Source organism: Galeopterus variegatus, unplaced genomic scaffold (assembly GCF_000696425.1).
Source record: "Galeopterus variegatus unplaced genomic scaffold, G_variegatus-3.0.2 Scaffold770, whole genome shotgun sequence".
In the NCBI taxonomy this organism is placed as follows: domain Eukaryota; kingdom Metazoa; phylum Chordata; class Mammalia; order Dermoptera; family Cynocephalidae; genus Galeopterus; species Galeopterus variegatus.
In genome coordinates this window covers 473,587-496,213 of record NW_007726881.1, presented here as the reverse complement: position 1 = coordinate 496,213, position 22,627 = coordinate 473,587, and the positions used below count along the sequence as shown (strand labels likewise).

Here is a 22,627-nt window from a genome sequence, read left to right as displayed (position 1 = left end):
AATAGTGAAGAGAATTGAAGAATATTTCCTATGTTAGAGAAACAATCTTGCTTTCTCTAACTCTGTGGCTTTTTGTATTTGGGGCAAATTTATTACACATACTCTTCCTCCATTTCTACATCTCTGTTTGGAAGAGTTGATCAGAATTATTTTTGACAGGCTTGAGATTTTAGATAAAGCAATGAATGAAGGAAATGGGACAGATTTCCCTTTCCACTTTGCTGACATTTTATGTATATGAACTTATAGGAACTTCTGTCACAGCCTGGTAGTAGACACTGTACGAGTACTTTTGAGTCAGAAGCAAGTGCCCCATGGTGCCCAGATGTCCAAGGATGAGTTTGGCATGCTCAGCAAAGATCTTGTAAATCAGCTCAGCTTTGGCTGGATGTACAAAAAACGGGTTGGTAATTAAGCTTTCACAGTTTGTGAAATTTCACAGGGAAAGAAAATAAATGTGGTTTCCTGAGCTTTGGCTGATCTCCACAAACTAGAATAGGAAAAGCACATGAGGCCGGGTCTGTAAGCAGAGTGATGCATCAGATGTTCAGGCTGTCAAGGCCAGTGTTGACATTTTTAAGGATGCTCACATAACACTGCCTAGATACCTCCCCTGACTGCCTCTGGGCAAGTTTGCTCCTGTATCTTAAGAGAGGTATAGGTAATGTGGATTTGTGTGCTTTCTTCTCTTTTGGCACCCTCGGTCATTTTTGATTACCTAAATGAGAGCCCCTGTTGGAAAATTGTCTTTTTCTCGTGGCCCTCCTGCCATCCAGCAACGTTTGTCAGCATCTGCCCCTGAGGAAATGTATGCTAATGGAGTATTACCCCAAGGAAAATAAGAACATCGGACAGGTAAACTCGCTGCCAAAGCAAGCACACTGACAAATCAGATGGTGCCTCACAAAGCTTTGCCCAAATGCCTTTTGCTATGGCCATTATTTTCTAAACTCTTACCTACTGCTCTCCTATGTTAGAAAAGCCTTTCACAGACTAGATTGTATCTACAATGAACTATGCAAAATATAATGGCATTAATAGAAGTTGGTATAGAATAGCCTTTTACAGACTAGATTGTATCTACAATGAACTATGCAAAATATAATGGCATTAATAGAAGTTGGTACACGTCATTATCATCATCATCATTATCACCAACATATATCGAACACTTACTATGTGTTTAATCTTACCTCATTTAATCATCACATAACCCCTGTGATGTATTTGTAGGTGTCATTATTCACATATTTAGATGAGGAAGCCAATACTTAGAGATGAAATAACTCACACAGAGGCACACAATTTAGAAGGGCAGGTTAAAATTTAAACTCAGATCTGTCTGCTTTTAAACTCATGGTTTTTACCAATATTCATAGTAGTAGGACCTCGATCAAATGTACTGACGTTGGTACATTTCTAGGCATTTTAAAATTTCCTCGATTTGTGCTAGCCCTATGGATACCAGAAATGTCTTAGACGCTAAAACACCTGTTCAGCTCAGTTATGCTCATTTCAATTTGATTAGCATTTTTTGAGTACTTACTATGAGTGAAGTACTGTTATAGTCAGTAGGGATTCAGAAATACATAAGATACATCATTGTCTCTGGCCAAAGAAGAGATACAATGGGTTAAAGACTTAAGACATTTAAGACATTATACAACCTTAAATTTATTCAGCAGATATTTCCCTCCATTTGTTGTGTCTCAGGAAGAAGTGCTTATGTGCAAATAACCTAACGAGTGCTAGTTTAACTGCCTAAAAGGATTAAAAACTTATTATTTTAATCAGTAAGCCATTTAGAATAAGATAAATGATCAGAAATAGCTAATGTTCTTAAATTGCTTCCAAAGAAACCATTCCTTGCAAGCAATAAATGTCAACATAATTATTAATGATGTAATTAAAGATTTGACCTCCTAAGTAAAGCAGACATTCAATAAAGTAATATTTATTTCATGGAATAAGAACATGTTTCTTTTTTATCTCAATACAGAAGAAAATGTAGTACATAGATTTCAAATGTCTGTATTCTTCATTTTTTATTACTCTGAGTATATAGCTTGAACTAAATGTCACTATTATGGTTATGAAGTGTTGAGAATTTGGCAATGACATAAAGCGACGTTTGGATTTTTCAAATGTTTGCTTAAGTTTACGTCTTGTGTTTTAAAATATCTCATCATACATTTTATTTATACCAGCTTGAACTAAATGTCACTATTATGGTTATGAAGTGTTGAGAATTTGGCAATGACATAAAGCGACGTTTGGATTTTTGAAATGTTTGCTTAAGTTTACGTCTTGTGTTTTAAAATATCTCATCATACATTTTATTTATACTTCAAACTCCTTTTAAGGATAAGTGTTGATAATTATTTGAGGTTGATTAGAAAAATGGTGGTGCCACACTGAGTCGTTGTGATGAGTTGATCAGTTTGGAGAAGATAGACAAATAGCAATAGGGTTTATTCCTCTTTAGAATTCATTCAGTCACAAAAAGGCATCACTATCAGTCTTAAGAAAATACTAGTGAGATATATACTATGTAAGCAAATATTGCGGTAGAAATCTGTATGTTCATGGACCTCGTATCATTAATTTAGGTGAAAACATTTTTTATTATGTATGCAAATTTCCCATGGACGTCAACTTGGCTTGAGTAAAAACATTGTGATTGTGCCCTCAGTGTTTATTCTCTCACCATTCTACTTTTCTAATTGGTATCTGTCTAATACTCATTTGGAGATTTTATTTTTTACATTTGTCTGGTTTTACTAAAGACTGAACTAATCTTTTACAAGCTGTTTTCTGTTTGGATCTCAAAATCTGACGGATAAAAAACATTCTGAGCGTTAGTTTATATGCTGTCTGGTGTATGGTATTGTAATCCTGTATCTGAGCTAAGTTTGTGAAACGAATTAGAAAAGTGGTATACATTCATTATTTTAGGGCCTTAATTAGTTTGTAACATTTTAATGAGAAAATTATATAGCATTATTCTCCCCTAGTTCACCACTGCAAACCTTCAATGTATTTATATGGCTTGTTGTTTTATTATACTTCTTCAGTATAGCACAAAACTAGTCATTAGACTCCTGCCATGTTCTGTGAAATTCAATCAAAACAGTTTAATAGCCATGGGATTAGGCGTGGGAAAAGACATCAACAACGGTTTTTAAAGGGAACCACTGTGGTTATCCTCTGAGAATTACACAATCAGGGATATCTGCCTGCTTTAACATCTTCTGGTTTTTATAGATTTTTTTCCCCACTGCAGGAATTCTTAGATATTGGTGAACTCTGAATATACTCCATAGATCTTGAAGTGTGCAAGATCCAAAGACAAGAACTGGCAATATTATGATTATTACAGTAGCAGAGGTGTGATTCAGACAAAAAAAAAAAAAAAAGGTAGAAAGGTAGCTACCAGCTCAAGAAAAAAGCAAGCTTGTGTTGCCTTTCTTGTAATGTATTCCAAGTCAAGCTTCCCAGAGGCTTGAGCTTAAAAATTTGTTATTATAAAAATAGGTGGCCACAGTCTGTAACTTTTAATATGTTAGTAACACAATCATGTCATAAAAACTATTATATTAACTATAATGTTCTGGCAGGCTCCTGTCTTAGTGCTTTACATGTATCACCTGATTGAAATTTTACAACAAACTAGAGGAATGGGAGTGCTATGAAATAAGCCTTGTCATCATAGTCATCATCTGGAACAGAAGTCGTCATTGTACAGATGAGGACAGACACTAAGGCACAGAGAAATTAAGTATTAGCAGATAAGTGGCAAGGGTGGGATTTGAACCCAGGCAGTCTAACCAGGGTCCATTATGTTATACTGCTTCTCAGTTAGTGTTAGGGTTAAAAACAGGAGTTAGGGGTGAATAGTATGAAATCATAAGACCTTAAATAGGCCAAACATTTTTCCCTTTACTTTTCATTTGTTCCTTCAATCAGCATTTATTAAGACCTACTGTGTGGCTGACATCGTGCCAGATTTTTGATGCAATGTTATGAGATAAATTCTATCTTTATACATGGTGCATTATACTATATGGACACGACATAAATATCTTAGCCAGAAGGTAATTTTTTTACATCGTACAGGTTGTCAGGATGTTATAATGCTGAATTCTCAGTTGTTATATCAGTAAATATTTGCCATGGGAAAAACTGTACTTTAGAACCATATCTGAAAAACTTGTGCATTATATACTAGGACATATTGGTTGAAGAATTCATTTTATTCAAAATTTAAAAGTTCTAGGTCCTAATATGTAAGATTCACCTCTTTTTTTTTTTCCTTTTTCTTTTTTCTTTTGCGGCAAGCAATCTATTTTCTGTTCCTTCCTGAAAATTTGTTTTTTTTTTTTTAAAGAAAACTGGATATGGCACCAAAGCACAATCTATAAAAGAAAAAGTTGATAAATTGGACATTAGGAAAACTGAAACTTTTTCTCTGCAGAAGACACCATTAAGAAAATGAAAAGAGAAACCACAAACTGTGAGAATACATTTGTAAATCCCATGTGTGACAAAGAATTTCTATCTAGAATACACAAATAACTTTTAAACCTCAACAATAAGAAAACAAGAATCTCAATTAGAAAATTAGCCAATGAAAAGACCCTTCTCAAAAGAAGATATACAGATGGAAAATAAGCACAAGAAAAAATGCTAAACATCATTAGTCATCAGGAAAATGAAAATTGAACAAAGAACAAAAAGAAGCTGGTCATGCCAAGTGCTGGTAAGGGTACAGACAACTAGAACTTCATACATTATTCATGGGAAGGCAAAACGGTACAGCCACTTTGGAAAACAGTTTGGCAGTTTCTTATAAAATCTACATTTACCATATGGCTCAAGAATTCCACACTTAATTATTTACTTAAAATAAATGAAAACCTATATTCACACAAAAATCTGTTTAGCAGCTTTGTACATAATTACCAAAACCTGGAAACAACAAATATCTTTCAGCAGGGGAATGGATAAAAAAAATGTACTACATCCATACAATGCAATACTACACAGCAACAAAAAGAACGATTATTGACAGATGCAGCGATATGGATGAACGTCAGATGCACTTTGCTAAGTGAAAGAAGATTAAAAAGGATACAGATTGTTTAATTTTACTTATATGACATTTTGGGGTAAAAAAGTAAAACTACACGGACAGAGAACAGATCAGTGGTTGCCAGGGGTTAGGACTGGAGGGGAAGAGTGACTACAAAGGAGCAGCACAAGGGAATATTTTTGTGGTGATAGAATTGTTCTGTATCATGATTTTGGTGGAGGATATAAGACAATGCATTTGCCAAAACCCATAGAACTATATAGCACAAAATGAACTTTATTGTATACAAATTGAAAAGCTACGGGTAATGATAAGTAATGGGAAATGAAAGCAAACTGGCAACTTTTTTCTAGAAAGAACTTTAAAGAAATTCATATCTCGACTTTGTTTTTCCATTTTTAGAAATTTTTTCTTAGGAAAGTAACGATATGGTCAAGAATATTCTTTGCACTGTTATTTATCACAGAGAAATTGAAAACATCTTAGTTGTGCAATTATAGTGAGGTAGTTAAATAAACTATGGTACATTTCCCATGTACAGGCATTAAAATTATATTTCTGAAATATATTAATTACAGAGAAATGATTATTCTTTACTGATATGTTATCAGTTTACTCTATTGACTTATCCAGTCTAACTTAAAAGTACTGAATTTTCAAATATTTAAGAACCTTTTAGACAACTTGAAGTACTTTTTAAAGGTATATTTAAGCTGGTCCAAATCTTTTTCTGTATAGCTAACGAACTAGACAGACGGATGGATGGATGGATATGTAGATAGATAAAATGAGTAATATTATTTCTGACTTTATAATCATTTCAGTTTCCCTTATACTTTTCTAAGACGAAATTAGAACAGAGAAGAGAGATAGTATCTTTGACCCAAATCATTTTTCTATTTGTCCTATATCCCCACTTTCACCATTAAGAAAAAGCCACATATACGTAGGAGGCTTGCAATTTTCTAAGTATTATTTTACATCAGCCTCTTTGATCCATCATCAGACCCAATAATATAATCAGAGATAGTAGTACGGCCCCATCCCCCACTTAGTTCGGTCCTCTGAGGCCTAATGAAGCTTAACAATTTTCCAAGGTCACTTTTGGGTAGGTGTCAAAGGCAGAACTCAAATCCAGATGTCACAATTTCTCATCAAATATTCTATCCATTGTAATGCACTGTTTATTTGCTCCAAGATTTCTCTTTTGAAAAGCACTTCCTACATTGCAAAGGTCACTTATTTATTCCATTATTATTATTCTGGATTCATCTTTTAAAAATTATACATAGTCTGCCTGTAAAACTCTCATGAGGAACAAGGTCTCCACACAAAGCGGATGTCATCAGATCATATTTTGAGGTATCAGTGTGCTTTTCTCTTCTGTGACTTCTTGGACAGGACATCCCTTCCCTCTGTTGATTTCTGAGGCACCCCCGTGTCTGGAAAAGTTAGGATTATTATACCTTGAATTCAAACAGAATCTTTTTGGTGCCACAAAATGAAATATTCAAGCTCATTTCAGAGACAATAATCCTGAAAAACAGGCTTTCATGTGAAAGAGCCAGGCATATGGGAAAAAAAGTGTTTTGTAATTCCAAATAGCTTCCTTCAAATATCAAGAATGAGGACCAAAGGACTCAGAATGTAGAGTGTTAGCTGGCATAAGCCAGTCTTCTCCAATGGCCAGTTTCCTGGGTCAGAAGGGAGGAACCTGGGGATGATGTTGAGAAAAGAGTAGGTGGATGAGAGTCCCTGGCTCCCCCTCTCATTCTGTGCATAAAATACTCCACTGAGGAAATGAAAACTATGGAAATTTCAGGTAGGTTAAAGGGAAGGCAAAAACAGAAAATGGTGCATTGTGCTTAAGCCTGAGGTCGCTGCTACCCACCTTCCCAACTGGGTCTCCTAGACTTATTTTATGATGTGGGGGTGATCCTGAAATCCCTGTCTGTCCCAGTGTGGGACATGAAAGTATTGTTTGCTCCAGGAAACTGGAACTTGCTTGGAGTCAGGTCTAGGTGGATGTAAAGTAGGTGGACTAGAAAATTGGAAATGGTGACAGGAAACCTAGACATTAACAGTGGAGGCAGGTGGACTTCAAAGACTAGGTGCTTTGATACACAAAGCCCAAGTGGATGGGAATAGCTCAGTGAGGGAACGAGCAAAATTCACAGGACTGTATGCAACACTGAGACATGCACATTTCTCTCACATATGGCTGCCACCCAAAGAGAAAGGAAGAAAGGAGAGAGGGAGAAACACAGAAAAACTGAGACTGAGTTAATGCTGAGATTTAGTTTTATCATGTGGTGCCAAGTTACTTTAAATGGATACCTTTTTACCCCACTCTCATCTGCCCCGACTACTAATCTGAAATCGGAGCACGTAAGAAAGTTGACCTCATTTTTAGAAAAAAATTTTTTCTCACACTTAAGTCATAATAAGTAATTTTCAAAATTTTTACAAACACACAAAATAGTGGTTGCTTCCACCCTGGAATGTGCAACTGGATCAAAAGAAATGTGACATTTTAGCACTAAGGTATTATGTTAGATTTTACATAATTCGTTCTTTTTGAGCAATTATAGTTTGCTCTTAAATCACAGAATGTATTTCTGCTCTTTTGCATCTGTTTTCACCTTAAATAACAGTATAATATTCATGTACTAAAGGTGTGGTAGTATTTACAGTTAACTGGCTTTCCACTAGATTGAACCCTATGTAGCCAGGTACATCAATTATCCAGAAAGAGAATGGAAAACATAAGTATCAATACAGCATCATGATTAAGATATGGACTCTGGAGTGAGGTTGCCCAGGTCCAGATCCAAGCTCCGCCATTTTACTTGTGTTTGTCCTTGCATAAGTGATTTAACTTACCCAAGACTCAGTGTCTTCATCTGTAAAATGAACACGATAGTTCCCACCTCATAGGCCTGTTGTAAAGTTTAAATTAATTGATACACGTAATTCACTTGGAGTAGTAACTGACATCTACTAAATGTTATGTATGTGTTTACTGTTATTAATGCACTGAGGGTTAAATGAGTCAATACATGTAGAATTTTAAACTGCTATGTTTTGTACATTCTAAGTGATCAAAGTATTAGCTGGTACTATATTATTGTATGCTGAGGAACTTAGTGTGGCTGCTCGGTTAGACAGGCTTCTGAAACAAACAGCTCACCCTCCACACGAATGCAGTTTCAGCTGACTCCTGGCCTTTGTTAACATGTGTATCTTGGGAATATTTCTTTTTTTCCAGCTGTTATTATTTCTTACCTTTTTTTTAGTGTTTCTCGAGTTTTATTCCCAAGTTCATTTTAGCTTTTGTTCTTCTGTTCTCTCTTTTTGTTTATCAGCTATTAGAGTTTCATTATTTTTCACTTTTTGAGCATCCTTACATCATGATAATATTGTTTGCTGGTGTTTGTGTCCTTTATCTCGTCATACGATGTATTGTTTTTGCTGAATGTCCCTACTTTACTCTTTTCCTATTTGGCTTGCATTTTAGCTCACCTTTCCATTTCTCCATTCTGAACTCTTTCATCTGCTTATTTTTTCTGTTTTTGAAAATAATTGCCATATCCCTCTCATTCCATGATGCAATTCCCAGGTAATCAAGGTGCCTGCTCCTTTGGGCTTGCTCCCTTCTGTGAGAAATTTACTGATGAGCTGATGATGACTTGTGTACAATCCCTTCTTTATGGTTTAGTATTAGCTCGGAGAATGTAAAGGGAAAGTCAAAAGATACAAACCAGGAAGCAGAACCACATTATGGATAAGAATATAGATTGTAACATCTTATAAATCCATTTCCTGGCCCAGCTCAGACACTTACTAGCTGTGTAAGTAAAAATCTTTGAGCACGTTTTTTTTACCTCTTCATGCCTCAGGTGTAACTATAGTGTCAGACTAATGATGTTAATATGAATATTCAGTAAAACACTACATGTAACGTGGTGGGCTAGAGTCTAGCCTACTCTAAGCTTTCTCAAATGTCAGATGCTGTTGTTATTTTATTGCAGTTGTTGATGTTGTTTTTGTCATTATAATGATATTGGAGGAAAAGGGTTCTGGGAAGGCCTGATAGCCGGCCTCAACCCACCCCATCCTCTTACCAGGTTTTTGACTTGGCCACAGGATAGAATTCAAGGGCAGAGGCACAATAGAAAGTGAGAACAGGTTTAATGTAACAAATAAGAGGTACAGATTTCATAGAGAGAGTGCGGCCTAGCTCCAGAGACTGAGCAGGGCCCACATCAGGATTAATAAAAAACTAAGAAATACATGCTTAAAGTTTAGTATAGAGATCAGGCTGGCTCAAGAGAGTGAGCAGCTGATTGCCGAAAGTAAGTTTGGTGCAGAAGAAAGCACACACACCTCAGCTGGCAAAGTGCAGATTGGCCCCAGGAAAGTGAGCAACAACCCTGCCTTCTGCTGGGATTCAACTTTTATAGTCTTGCTATGTAATACATATTCATGCTGTCTAATGAATAAAAATTCCACTTTACTGAGCATGCTTGGCCATTAGGGTTATACACCCTTTCTATTGAGCATGCACAGCCACTGGATTTGCATAAGACAGCCCTCTGAGGTCTCAATTTCCCTGTATTGGTGCCAGAAATGGGTCCAACCAGCAGCAGTTACTCTCCTCTAGAGGAAAGGTCTGAGACCTCAGGGAATGACTTGAATTCCAGAGGTGTGTCCTGAAACCCAAACCCATGGAAACTGAGTACCTCCTATCTCATTAATATTATAATAATTAACATCGCAGTTGTTTATTTGTCTTTTTATATGTGTAAACTAGATAGATGAGTAAGCTTCAAATTCTGAAATTAGCAAGCAGAAACATTAATTATATTGTTGGCAGCATTAAGATGTTGCAAATAGCTTCTGTTTTGCCCTTAGCTTTTGTCCCATATTTTATTGGTTTCAAATATAAACATTTCCTCAGCTCTTGAGGGTCTCAGGCCAAAAATGGCCAGGAGATACTTGCTTCTGAGGAGGTAACATTTGGATTTAAAAAATGGAGTTAAATGCATATGAATTCCACTAAATTTTCCCTGTAATGTCTGTTGACATCTTACTCAGCTGTCGGCATGCATTTAATCAATGTTTATTGGCATTCTTTTCTGAGATTTAAGTAGGACATAAAATTTTAAGACATGTAGAGTATTTTCGATAACTGTTTCATTATTGTCTGTAGATGGTATAATAGTATACAAGGGAAAATATCAATAAAGTACACAGCATGCATTATTTTTGGAAGAGTAAGTTAATTTGAAGTTTGTATAATAACGAAGTGCTGGTCTGTTCTTCAAATCATACTATAGATTTGTGGATATCTGTGTTTCTCTTTTTTCTCTTTCTATTTTGCCCATATCTTTATTTATTTATTTGTTTTTCTCTTTTTGGACACTTGTACTGTAAGATCAGAAACTAAGACTTATATACTATGTTGTTTGTTTATTGTTATAAAAGTTAGATGATGGCTCATAATATTAAATTCTAGTTCCTTAAAGATGACAAAACAAAGAATGCCACAGAATTTACTACATAACATATGTATGAGTATGATTTAAATATTAGTTTGGTATAGAAAGATCAAATTCTCATAACTACATCTATGTTGAATTTATATTATTGCTTGACCAGTAGCCACAGGGAGTCTGGCATGAGCTATCTATATGTTAGCTTTAAGTAGTATATACATATAAACTGGAAAATATATTTTTGAAGAATCGTGAGTATATATGTTCAAGAATCTTTCTCTTGTCTAAATACTTTTGATTTTAACTGGGAATGGGAATGTGTTAGAATAGCAGTGTGAACTGTAGCTAGGATCTAGTCATCTGGCTATCTGTGCCACAGTCCCCAGAATCACAAGCAAACAAAATTGAGTGATGAATAAGATCCTGGAATTCCACTCGTGTATAAACCCCAAAGAACTGAAAATAGGTACTCAAACAAGTATGTGCACGTGCATGTTCATAGCAACACTGTTCATAATAGCCAAAAAAAGGAAATGGCCCAAATGTTTATCAACAGATGAATGAATAGAGGAACACACACACACACACACCCCAGAATGTTATCCAGTCATGAAATGAAATGAAGTACTGAAACATGCTACTATCTGAATAAGTCTCCAAAATATTGTGCTAAGTGGAAGAAGCCAGACACAAAAGTTCACAAATTGTATGATTCAATTTATATGAAATATTCAGAATAGATAAATCCACAGAGACAGAATATAAATTGACAGTTTCCAGGGGCTGAGGGGAAGAGGTAATAGAGAGAAACTGCTTAATGGGTACGGGGCTTAACTTTGGAGTAATGGAAATATTTTGTAACTAGATAGAGGTGGCAGTTCCACACCAGTGTGAATGTACTAAATGCTATTGAAGTGTTTACTTTAAAATGGTTAATTTTATGTTATGTGAATTTCACCATATTAAATTATTTTTAAAAAGTACTAAGTGACAGGTTGAAGCAGCACCATGTTTCATATTCCCAGAATCACAGTAGGTTAAGTCAGTCCATTCCACGAGGACATAACACAGAGTTTTTGTCAATATTGATTCCAGGGGGCTTCGTGAGGGTTAGGAGCAATTTTATAGAATCTTCTGAAAGATGAATTCAATTTCTCTTTTAAATATATTCTGTTTTATTATGACATTAGATTATCAGAACTTGTGAAAATCACATTTAGCGGCTAAGCTTCTATCCCATGTGCTGCCTTATTTTCTATGATTGTCTGAGATTTCAGTTGGTCTCATTGATCCATCCAAAAAAATTAAAACAGGGAAACATAAATGCTCCTCTTTTGAGATGTGTTCTCTCTGTACAGTGGGAAGATAATTATACCAATGTAGATGGGCATAATTAGGAGGTTAGTCAGGCCCAACTGTTTTATTTTTGGCTTTTGAATGGTTTAAATTAGCCAATCATATCAATGAAATAATCTGGATAATTACATATATTCTTTATATTTTATGTTAACCAATCTGTAAAGCTGTTTGTAGTTATTTGCACACAAACGTTGTGAATGGTAAAGCAAGTGCTTTTCATGGCTATGACATAAATATCTAGATTTTTCAGATGAAGAAAGCCATTAGTATTTTGTGGTACACATCTTTGCAAACAACATTTTTTAAGGTTTCTATATATTGAGAGTCTGTTATGTTAGGTGCTTTGATATGTATGTTGCATAAATAATTCCTAATCCTTAGAATATCCCTGAGAGACAAATGTAATCATTTCATTATTGCAAATAAAATAACTGAAGTTCAAAGAAGTTCAGTGATATTTTCAATAGGCTAGGTTTCACCTTGACACTTAAATGTGTCTAGGTAGGATACATTACAGCCAGGATCCCATTGTGTAGCTTTTCTTTTGCAAGATTTCTTATAAAATAGCTCACATAAGAATTGCAGAATCTGTTTATGACTGTTAGTTTGGCTTATGTAAAGAAAATTGGGTCTGTTTACCCACATTTCTGAATTAGCCTGTATAGAGAAGCTGTTAAAATGTTGGAGGGAGTATTGACATTTAACTACACTGAGGAAATGGGTATATCAGTTTGTAAGAAAGCATAGGCTTTAAAAAGTATTCAAGCACCCAAAGGGAATACCGAGGGCACTGAATGTCTGATGACTAGGAAGGATGCTAAATTGGGGTCGTCACGGGAAACCAGAGCAACTGGGATTTTAAGGAAGGCAGAAATAGAACAGAATGTGTGTGTCAGTATAATCATTCAGAACCTGATGTCAAAAAACTCTTCCAACATAGGTTTTCTCTTCTCCTCACGCACTTTCAATGTTAACTGTCTTCCAAACACCTTGTATTTTCTTATCACTATACCTTTGCTGACACTTCATTGCCTGAAGTACCCTCTCGCATCGCCACCGATTCTTGTCCTTTCTCTTTGCTTTGTGAAGGGGATTGTGCCATTCCCCAGAGATCCTTCTCTTCCCTGAGCTGCTACAGTATCTTCTGTGTGAATCACACATCTGCAACTAGACACTTACTTTTGGACTTGGTTTTACTTTCATGTGTTTATAGTTCGTCACTCATTAATCATGAGCTCTAGGGTGCTAAATAACAGTAACCTCACCTGTTTTTATCCCATCGTAGGCCTTGGACATTATCATCAAATTGTAGTTGATAATTTTATATTTCTTGAAGGCAGGGCTTTCTCAAAGCATATTCACAAAAAATACTGTTTCTGAGAGAGAGAGAGAGAGAGAGAGAGAGAGAGAGAGAGAGAGAGAGAGAGAGAGAGATGCTCCTCAAAAAGGATGACCCCATTTTCTTCCTAGGAAATTTACTTTACATATATTGGCATTTTCAACACTCTGAGTAGTTCTTCAGTGATGATACCAATTTTCCTATTTTTAATCCAGTACTTCTTAACTTTTCCCACTTTTTTCCATAAGATCCCTATGGGGATCTTTTATTCCTCAATATGTTCTTTGCAAGACATTGCTTTTATGTGTTTTGCGTAAAAAGTATGCTAATAATATTCCCAAGTGGGGAAATTGAATTTTGATTAGATGTAGGTTGGACATTTTGTTTGGCCTGCCTGCTTGTGTACTTGGGAAAGTGCTACCCCTTAGCCCTACTAGGGTGTGTGTGTGTGTGTGTCTGTGTGTGTGTGTGTGTGTGTTTGTGTTTGTACACACAGTGTAGACTCAATCTGAAAATAGATTGAGGCTAAAAAGAGAGAATGATTGGAACTGGTCTTTCAACTTGATTATCTGCTAGAATCTCTATTACTTCTCATAATATGCTTGAAAAGTTTTATTTGTACCTCAAGGGCAATGAGACTGTCCTCATTTACAAATATGAATGCAGATATTAACCATGCACTATCTTCTCCTTCAGGCAGTCTTACTAACTGTCGGCTTGTCTTATTTACTTCCTGAGAAAAAGAATATTCGTCTCCTTGGAATTAGATACAGAATGGTTAGTGGGAAAAGCAGATGTTTGGGCGTCAGAGAGTTTGGATTTGATTTCTTATTCAGGCCTGTGTGACCACGAGCAAGTTTTCTTTCCTTTCTGAACCTCTGGCCCCTCATCTGTGGATGAGTGGAACACACCTGCCTTTCACAGCTTCTTAGGAGGACTCAACAGCATAGGCTAAGCCAGAGCAGTAGATGCAAAACACAGTGCTGGCACAAAGGAGATGCTCAATGAATCCTAGTCCCCTCTGCAAGTTATGTTTTGTGTCTGACACATCATGATGAGAGAACTCCAAAGCCATAAAGTCACACGAAACTGTCTTTCTCCTATAGTTGTTATTCCATATTTTAGGTTGTTATTTCAAGGAGTAAACGGTGTCACTATTCTTTGTGTCCTTGGGTTATGAAGAGACTGTGAATGGAGGGAATAATAAGAGTTGAAGTATTATCCCAAAGGAGGAATATTGAATTCTAATAATAGTAAATTAGTAACAAAAGAGTTTTTTGTTCATTTATTTTTAAAATGTTTTTATTTTTTTAATTGACATGTATTGATTGTACATATTGATGGGGTACAGAGTTATATTTTAATGCTTGTATACAATGTGTTCTGATCAAATCAGGATAATTATCATTTTCATCATTGCAAAACTTTATCATTTCTTTATGATGAGAACATTTGAACTCCTCTCTTCTAGCTGTCTGGGTGCATACAATAAATTATTGTTCATTACAGATACCTAGTGCTACGGTACACCACTAGACCTTATTTTTCCTATCTAGCTATTATTTTGTGTTCATTAATTAACCTCTACCTATCCTCCCTTCCCATTTCCAGCTTCTAGTAACCACAATTCTGCTCTCTACTTCTAAAAGTTTTTAGAAATCATTGTAATCATTTGAGATATGGAAAAGCAACTTAGAAATTACCCCTTTAGTCTCAACATCTGTTAATTGTAAAAACCATCCCCCATTATTTTACAGTTTCTGAGAAATCTTGTACAATGATATGATATTGTACAAGATCAGAGTAAATAGTATTTATAAATATATAAATAGTATTTATAAAAAGGCACTGGGTCAATAGAAAAATTGGGAATTCTTGATATTTGGTGTGTCTTTGTGCCATACTTTTGAGTATAGTTATTTTTGGTTTAGCAATTTATTATAGCATTCAAATGGTGTACAGTAAATGCATTAGGGAGAACTTAAGACTAGCTTTCAACTTTTGTGTCAACACATTATATCATTTTACCTACAGGCTCATTTGCTGTTTAGTTTCAGATTATTTACCATTACGTACAAAAAGAACAAAGAGTCATCATGTGATAATATTGCTTAAGGTTACAAATTTAGAGGTGAAAGTACCCAAAAGAAATTAGAATGATAAAATTATTCTTTATAAGGTAGGGTAGATTAGATTGCTCTATATAAATTGTAATTTTCAGGCCAACAAAATACTGTGACCTCTGTTTTGAAGAAAAGTATATACTTGTTACATATGGTTGTCAATAACATGTCTATCTCCAGCCACCTGTTGCTAAATTGTTCTTGGAAGAAGCCAACTATGTCCCTATGAAGGATGACAAATGGGAGTTTTTCTGTACTATCTACTTTTCTAAATGCCAAATTATCTCCTGGCAGGTTTTCTTGACATCAATATTATGAATGGCTAAATAAACCATCATTTTTGGTACTTTATTGGTTTAGACACGGGGTGAAGTCTTCTAAGCTAAACTGAAGTCCTAGTAAGAAGCAGTAAGCCTAAATGTTACTGGACTGGCCTCGAGTATGCATTAATCTGCATCTGTCTTGGTCTGGATGATTACAGGAGAAGATGTATCAGGGAGTCTGTGCCCAGTACCTCCTCCTCCTGAACGGATGGCTTGTGAAATTCCCTGCCGAATGGATTGTGTGGTGAGCGAGTGGACAGAGTGGTCATCCTGTTCCCAGTCCTGTTCAAATAAAAACTCAGATGGAAGACAGACCAGGACAAGAACTATCCTGGCATTGGCTGGAGAAGGTGAGTAACAGAAAGGGTTTTAACTCTGGATTCAATAGCTACATTATTATTATTTTTTTTCCAGTCCGTGATTGGAAAGTTCATATATTGCATGAAGTAGCCACATGTAGGTGATATCTGTATTCCCTGAATTCAAACTAAGTTTTTTTTTTTTTTCCATGCACGCTTCCCCCCCCTTTTTTCCTATAGTTTATCTATGCTGGGTTCACATATGTATTCACATGAATTACTTTAGCCTGTACCTAGGTACAGGCCAGCAATCACATGGATATTATTTTTCATCATACTTAGAGAAGAAAGCAAAGTTTGGTTGACACACATCTAGTTTCAGAAGGCTCATGCAGTTGGGAACGTAATTGGATATGTCTGGTAAAAAGAGCTGCACATTAGGAATCAGGAGACATGGCATCTTGACTTGGAACTCCCAGTAACATCAGTGAGCTACCTGATCTGCATGCCCTGGTTTCCTCTTTTGTCATGCCAGTGTACTAAGAGGGGGAAAAACATGAGGGCAGTGAAAATGGCTTTGAAGAAGCTACAGCGTGCTATGTGAATCTAAATGGGTGACATCAGAACAAATTAGAGGAGCAGTTGTTCCTGTGCCCTATCATGCATAACAATGATCTCTGTCCCCAGACACGCACGTTGTTTCTTTCATGCCCTCCCTGGGCTTCATCTACCTACTGCTCAGTTAGAACAGCCGGCTAGCGTGGCCACTGGCCATGAAGAACTCCTTTTCAAATAAGAATCTTTTCTGTGACCCTGAGAAATGGGGCCCGGGTCAAGATGAATGAGGATTGTCATAATCTTAAAGTGCAGTCGCTTCTCCCTCTTTCTTGTCTTTTACATTTCTGAAAGGAGAAAATAAGTCAGTAATAGCTAATGGGAAAAAAAATAACAAGAATAACAAAACCAAGGTCACGAGTATTGGGCATTTGGCCCACTGAATAAAACATTATAGTGTGGAAAGGTAGCGAAAGATCAATACATTAGATATATACCACTTTTTACATGGGTATAAAAATGGGGATGAAAAGACAGTAATGAGATTTGACTGTCTGACTCACCCAAGAGTGTAAAGATGCACATCTGTCTGATCCCCCTGCCAATGGATAGCACATTGTCAGATATTATTTCAGAGTTTAAGGATGGGTTTTTTTCTTGCCAAACTTTAACAGATATTTTTCGATTTCTGAAATGGCAGTGAAAGACACTGCTTAGTGGAGGATGATGTCTTAAAATGGTTCTCTGAGAAAGATAATGCCTCTTTCAGAGAAGGGAGACCATGTATGGGGGTGTGCGTGTGTGTGTTCAACCTAATATTACTTCAAGGTCGTGGGGTATTATATTTAATACCCAATTATATTTAACTGACTAATTTATATAGGCAAAGTAATATTAAAAGAAAAGCAGATTTCTTTGGAGTTATCTCAGAAAGGTGAGCAGTAAACTAAATTAATTTTATAATCTAGTTGCTGTGGACTCTGCCTGTTATTTAGGAGAGAGGAGTGCAATATATTATCCTCAGGTTGTTGCTCCATACAAAAATCCTTGGCCTCTTTAGAGTGGAAAGAATGGTGTAGTCAACAAGACCTTTCTAGATCATTAAAACAGCAAAAGCAGCAAAAACAGCTATGGCACTAATGATAACAACTATGTATTCTCTTTTATTTTTATTTTTGCAGGTGGAAAACCATGTCCTCCTAGTCAGGCCCTCCAAGAATATCGTTTATGCAATGACCATTCCTGTGTGCAGCTCTACTGGGAGACATCCCCTTGGGGCCCCTGTTCTGAAGACACATTGGTAACTTCCCTTAATGCAACTATTGGCTGGAATGGAGAAGCTACATGTGGTGTGGGCATTCAGACACGGAGAGTCTTCTGTGTCAAGAGTCATATGGGACAAGTGATGACCAAAAGGTATTTCATCATTACTGAGAGTGCATATAATTTTTGCATAGTTAGAATTTTTAATTGAAAGTGTTTATCAAGCAACTGATATGTCTGGGTGTGTGCTAGAGCAAGAGGGTTTTGTTGTCATCATTGTTTGGCTTTTAAACACTAGGACATATGCCTTACACAAAGATAATCACTATTACAATATGTATCACTACTATGGTTATAATATGTGTATTAGTTAATGGATAAAAGTATATAATGTCCACAAACATTGAGCATGTTTGAGTAATTAAACAAGTTTTCTAGAGATAATCTCAGTATTTTGGGCTCTTTTCAAACCACATAAAGACTAGGTCAACATAAAGTTAGGTTCTACACTTTGAATTATAGGATTGTGTCTCACTCTTCTTTAGATTCTTTCCTTCAGTGAGCAGGTAAATCCACACAGCCATTGTGAATAGACTAATTCATGCCCTCAGGTAGGTTACAATCTCATGCATGTTATATGACTCTGCACATGGAGATATAAATTTTTTTAAAGGCAGTAGGAAACTATGGACATGGGAAGTAGGATATAGATATCAAAAAGGGCTAAGAACTATTGCAAGTGGTAGGAGGTAAAGAATTATTGACTGGAGAACTCAGATGTGGGAGTTTCATCACTAGAAAGAATGAGGAGACACATCTTTTCCTCAAGGGCATGAAGGAAGGCTCGTACAGAAGAAAATACAAAGGCCCTCTGCAGTATACAGAAACTAGGTGGCTGGCTATCCATAGAGTGACCATATTTGGAGACCATATTTGAGACCCAGTCACAGTGATGGTGGGTCACCAGGATGGGCTGGTGCAAGCTTTAGTCTAGTGTCATAAGTGAGGCAACTTAGAGTCTTTCCCCAGGAATCTCCAAACTGGCAAAATGAAACTCTCATTTGTGTTCATGATGCTCTCAGCATGTGAATGGACAGTTTCCACAGCCATGGTCAGGCCTGGTCAAAAAAGCGAGAGGAGAGAGTGAAACAGATGCTCAGAGAGAAGCAGAAACAGAGGCAGAACAAATTCCGGCAGCATCAAGCCCTGGTCCTATCCCCACTCGCTACACCCTGCCCTTCCTGGAACATAAGCAAATACATTCGCTCTTCTGCTTAATTCTTTCCAATCTGTGTTTCTGTCATGGGCATCTGAAACACCTGAACGATTTCATCTGTGACACTGTGGTGAAGGGCTCTGGGCCTTATCCACGTGCCATGGAAGCCCCTTTGGCTGTGTGTAAGGAAGGTCACAGAAGCTGAGGTAAAAGTAATAAACTGCTTATGGAAGACATAGTGCAGCCTGGCCAGATGCTGCCCACTGAGGGTGCTGGAGCATCTGAAGAGAATACTGCAAATACACGGGAAGGTAACTATGTCTTGAAGTGAAGCACAGTCAGGAAGACCTCATCTCTCTCTCTCCTAAATGTGGCTTCCAAGGGGCAGGGTGGGTGTTCTTTATTGTTGCAACCCCAGTCGTTAGCACAGTGTCTGCCACGTAGTTAACGTTCCGTAAACATTTTCGGAATTCATGAATGAACTAGACCTATGTGTAGGGAGTGATAGGGTTTGACAAGGATTGCATATGATGAGCAGAAGATCAAGAGAAGCTAATGTTTGCTTCAAGAAAAGAAAATTACCTACAGTGACAAATTTTGGCAAAGCAGATGGACTATCGTGTAGAGTAATGAACAGTTTATACATATGATCCTCTTTTATTAACTTATAAATGTTACTTTTGCTCTAGCATCTAACTCTGCATTGCTTGTGATGTTTAGAGGAACATCAACTTGTGTCGATAACCAGCCAAAGCGCCACATGGATTGATTGGATCAGTGAATCAATGGGAGTTATAGACAAACCTGGACAATAACATTTTGTATCACCTGGTTCAGATGATAAACTAACTCATGGGGTTATGGTGAAATCCTAAATGGCTTGTGAAGCCATTATGCAGACATGAGAATTCCTTTTATATGAGAAGGATTGCATCCTTGATAGAGTTTATTTTTATGACCTAAATTTTCAACAGCTAAAAAAAGATGTATGAAACATTAGGATAAATATAAAAATAAAAATAAATATGGCTTAGGTGTAGGAGTAAACTCTACATAAAATGCAGCAAACTTATTCTTTATAGTGATGAGAAAATTTAGCATGCCTGAATTCTGATCTCCCTTCCATAAAACTTTTCAGCTCTGAATCATAACAGGAAAAATTCACTTGACATAAATGTAATTTGTTTGTTTCTCAGCAAAGGGGCATTAGAATTGAGACTAATACCTACTGAAAAAATTATCACATTTCAAAAGAATATTTGGACATCAAAAGTTGAGTTATATGTTCAAATAGCCATTTATTTCCTCTTGTATCCTCATAATTACTTTGAAAAGCAGTTTTTATAAAGGTCTCTGGGAACATCAACTTACTCAAATGTAAACTTAAATATGTTTTGTGACAAAAAAAAAATCACGGGACCAGAAGCTTATAGTTTAAGGCATAATTCATAAACTAATATCCATTTATTTGAAAATTGACATACAGGAGACTAAAAATATTACTATAGAAAATAACCTCCAGTTTTGCCACAGTTTACCAACACAGAAAAATCCATTTCACAGATGTTTTCCCTAACACACCACACACACACACACACACACACACACACACACACACACACACACACACATTGCTAATTACTTTTTTGCATGGTTAATGAGGCTGGAGACTTTACAACCTAGTTAAATTCTTACTGTATGTCTCCAAACAATACTGCTAAATATGAGCAGCCTGCATTGACTTTAGTAAAGTTAATTAAAATTCTTAAGGTTAATAAGATTAATTGAGCTAAGAAAATAATACCAGCTGTCCAGTGAGTCACCCCATAAGATTATCAGCAGTAGAAAGTGTCCTTTGCTCTGCTTTTTCAAAAAAAATATATTTTTGCTCTTTTTCACGTGACAGCCATTACAGTGGAAATAATAGATCACCTGTCATTTGTGCAATTCTTGGGGTGGGGATCGTGGAATAGAAACAGGGAGGAGGAAGAAAATATCCTAAGGAAAGAGTAGCCTTTAGGGCAGAGAAAAGGAGGCATGTCTTCCATGGAATAAGTGGGCTAATACAGTGTGGTTTATGTCTAAACCCACTGCACTGAGAGCCACAGAGTTGCTCCTGAGTTCTTGCATCTCTGAGTTGTTGCTTTGGTTTCCATGTAATTGTATAGGTGAGAATGTTCCCATTGTATGAGTAATAGAACTGATCTTATCAAAAAATGAGAACTAGGTAGGCCACAACTGAACCAGAAGTGAGAGCTTGTCGAGATATTTCTGGGGTTTTGTTTGGTTTTGTCTTACTAGTCAATTCCCTTTTTTTTTTCTTTCCTAGTTGCAATGTTGAAAGAACTAATAATAAAGATAAAACACACACAACTCAAAGCCTTCTAAAGTTCCGGATAAGGCACTTTCGGCCTTAAGTGTGAGAACACCTGGCATTTTTGTGAGATACAGTAATAAATAGCCCCATTTAAACATTTAATGTATAAAAAGTTGGCAGGTTTGCCCCATGTAGCTGAGTGAGATGAATATGTCTGTTCCTGGGTTGGATGACTGATCAAGGAGATGGAACATTGTGTGTCTGCATCTTGATTATGGAAGCATAACTGAAAAATGGCAGGTCTTTGTAGCTCAATTTGATGCATTTCAGTACAGTGCTTGTAAGGAGCTGGAGCCTACAGGGCCACTAAGAGACTATAGATATAGAACATTTCAGTACAAGTCCAGGAAAATGTATGCATTGAGACGCAATAGGTTCACCTTTTATTGAGAGCTTTGCCAATCCAGGATCAGGGTGTTTACATGAAAGTAGGAAGTATAGATCATAATGAAGGGCAAGGGGCCACATCTTGTTTACTAACTAAAAAGTGAATCTGTATGTTTCCTCGGGTTTTCAGGCTTCAATTTTGTTTTGGAAATGGCTGGAGAAATTAGCCTAATATTCCCCAAGGAGTTATTTGTTTTCAGGCTTCAATAGCATAGGATACTATTCAATCACTTACTCACTGTTACTAAATATTTACACAGAGTTAAGATCTGCCCCATTGAAGCACTCAAAATCAGTAGATGTGCAGTGCATGCATGTGTGTACACATGTCCACACACACACTCCTTACAAACAGCAGCGCAAAAGATGTCAAAAGCCTTTCTTCAGTCAGTGACTGAAATAGTCCAGAAAATAAACCTTATAGTTTTCAGAAGCGGGTGGCACATAAGATGTTAATATTCAAAGATGATACTTTTGAAGACTAAGAGGAAATTTATGGAAATTAGAAATGCAATGATGCATAAAGGGTAGACAACATGTAGATAAATAGGAAGATGAAGTTGAACCCCTGAGGAAGGGGTGAGACTTATTAACAGAAGAAATGAACAAAGAGACAATTTCACTGGCAAGAGCATGCTTGTATTTTGGCACTTATCAGACCAGGAATCACTTGCATTCCCGGGAAAGCCCTTAGTTCATTGCTTCTATAAAAGTACTATAACCTAAGCTTGACCTTTGCCCTGAGGGAATGATACTGTTTCCATCTTGTGGACTTACAAGAAGAACAAGAGAGAGA

The 22,627-nt window shown here is 36.5% G+C and overlaps 1 protein-coding gene across 1 annotated transcript in view; it reads left to right on the top strand.

The window, feature by feature from the left end:
• Nucleotides 1-22,627, top strand: part of LOC103590118 (thrombospondin type-1 domain-containing protein 7B-like) — a 419,640-nt gene that overhangs the window by 2,885 nt on the left and 394,128 nt on the right. Inside the window, exons 2-4 of the mRNA XM_008572266.1 lie at nucleotides 250-407; nucleotides 15,893-16,084; nucleotides 17,770-18,004. Of these exons, the coding sequence (XP_008570488.1) occupies nucleotides 250-407; nucleotides 15,893-16,084; nucleotides 17,770-18,004 (585 nt within the window). The remainder of the gene's footprint in view (nucleotides 1-249; nucleotides 408-15,892; nucleotides 16,085-17,769; nucleotides 18,005-22,627) is intronic.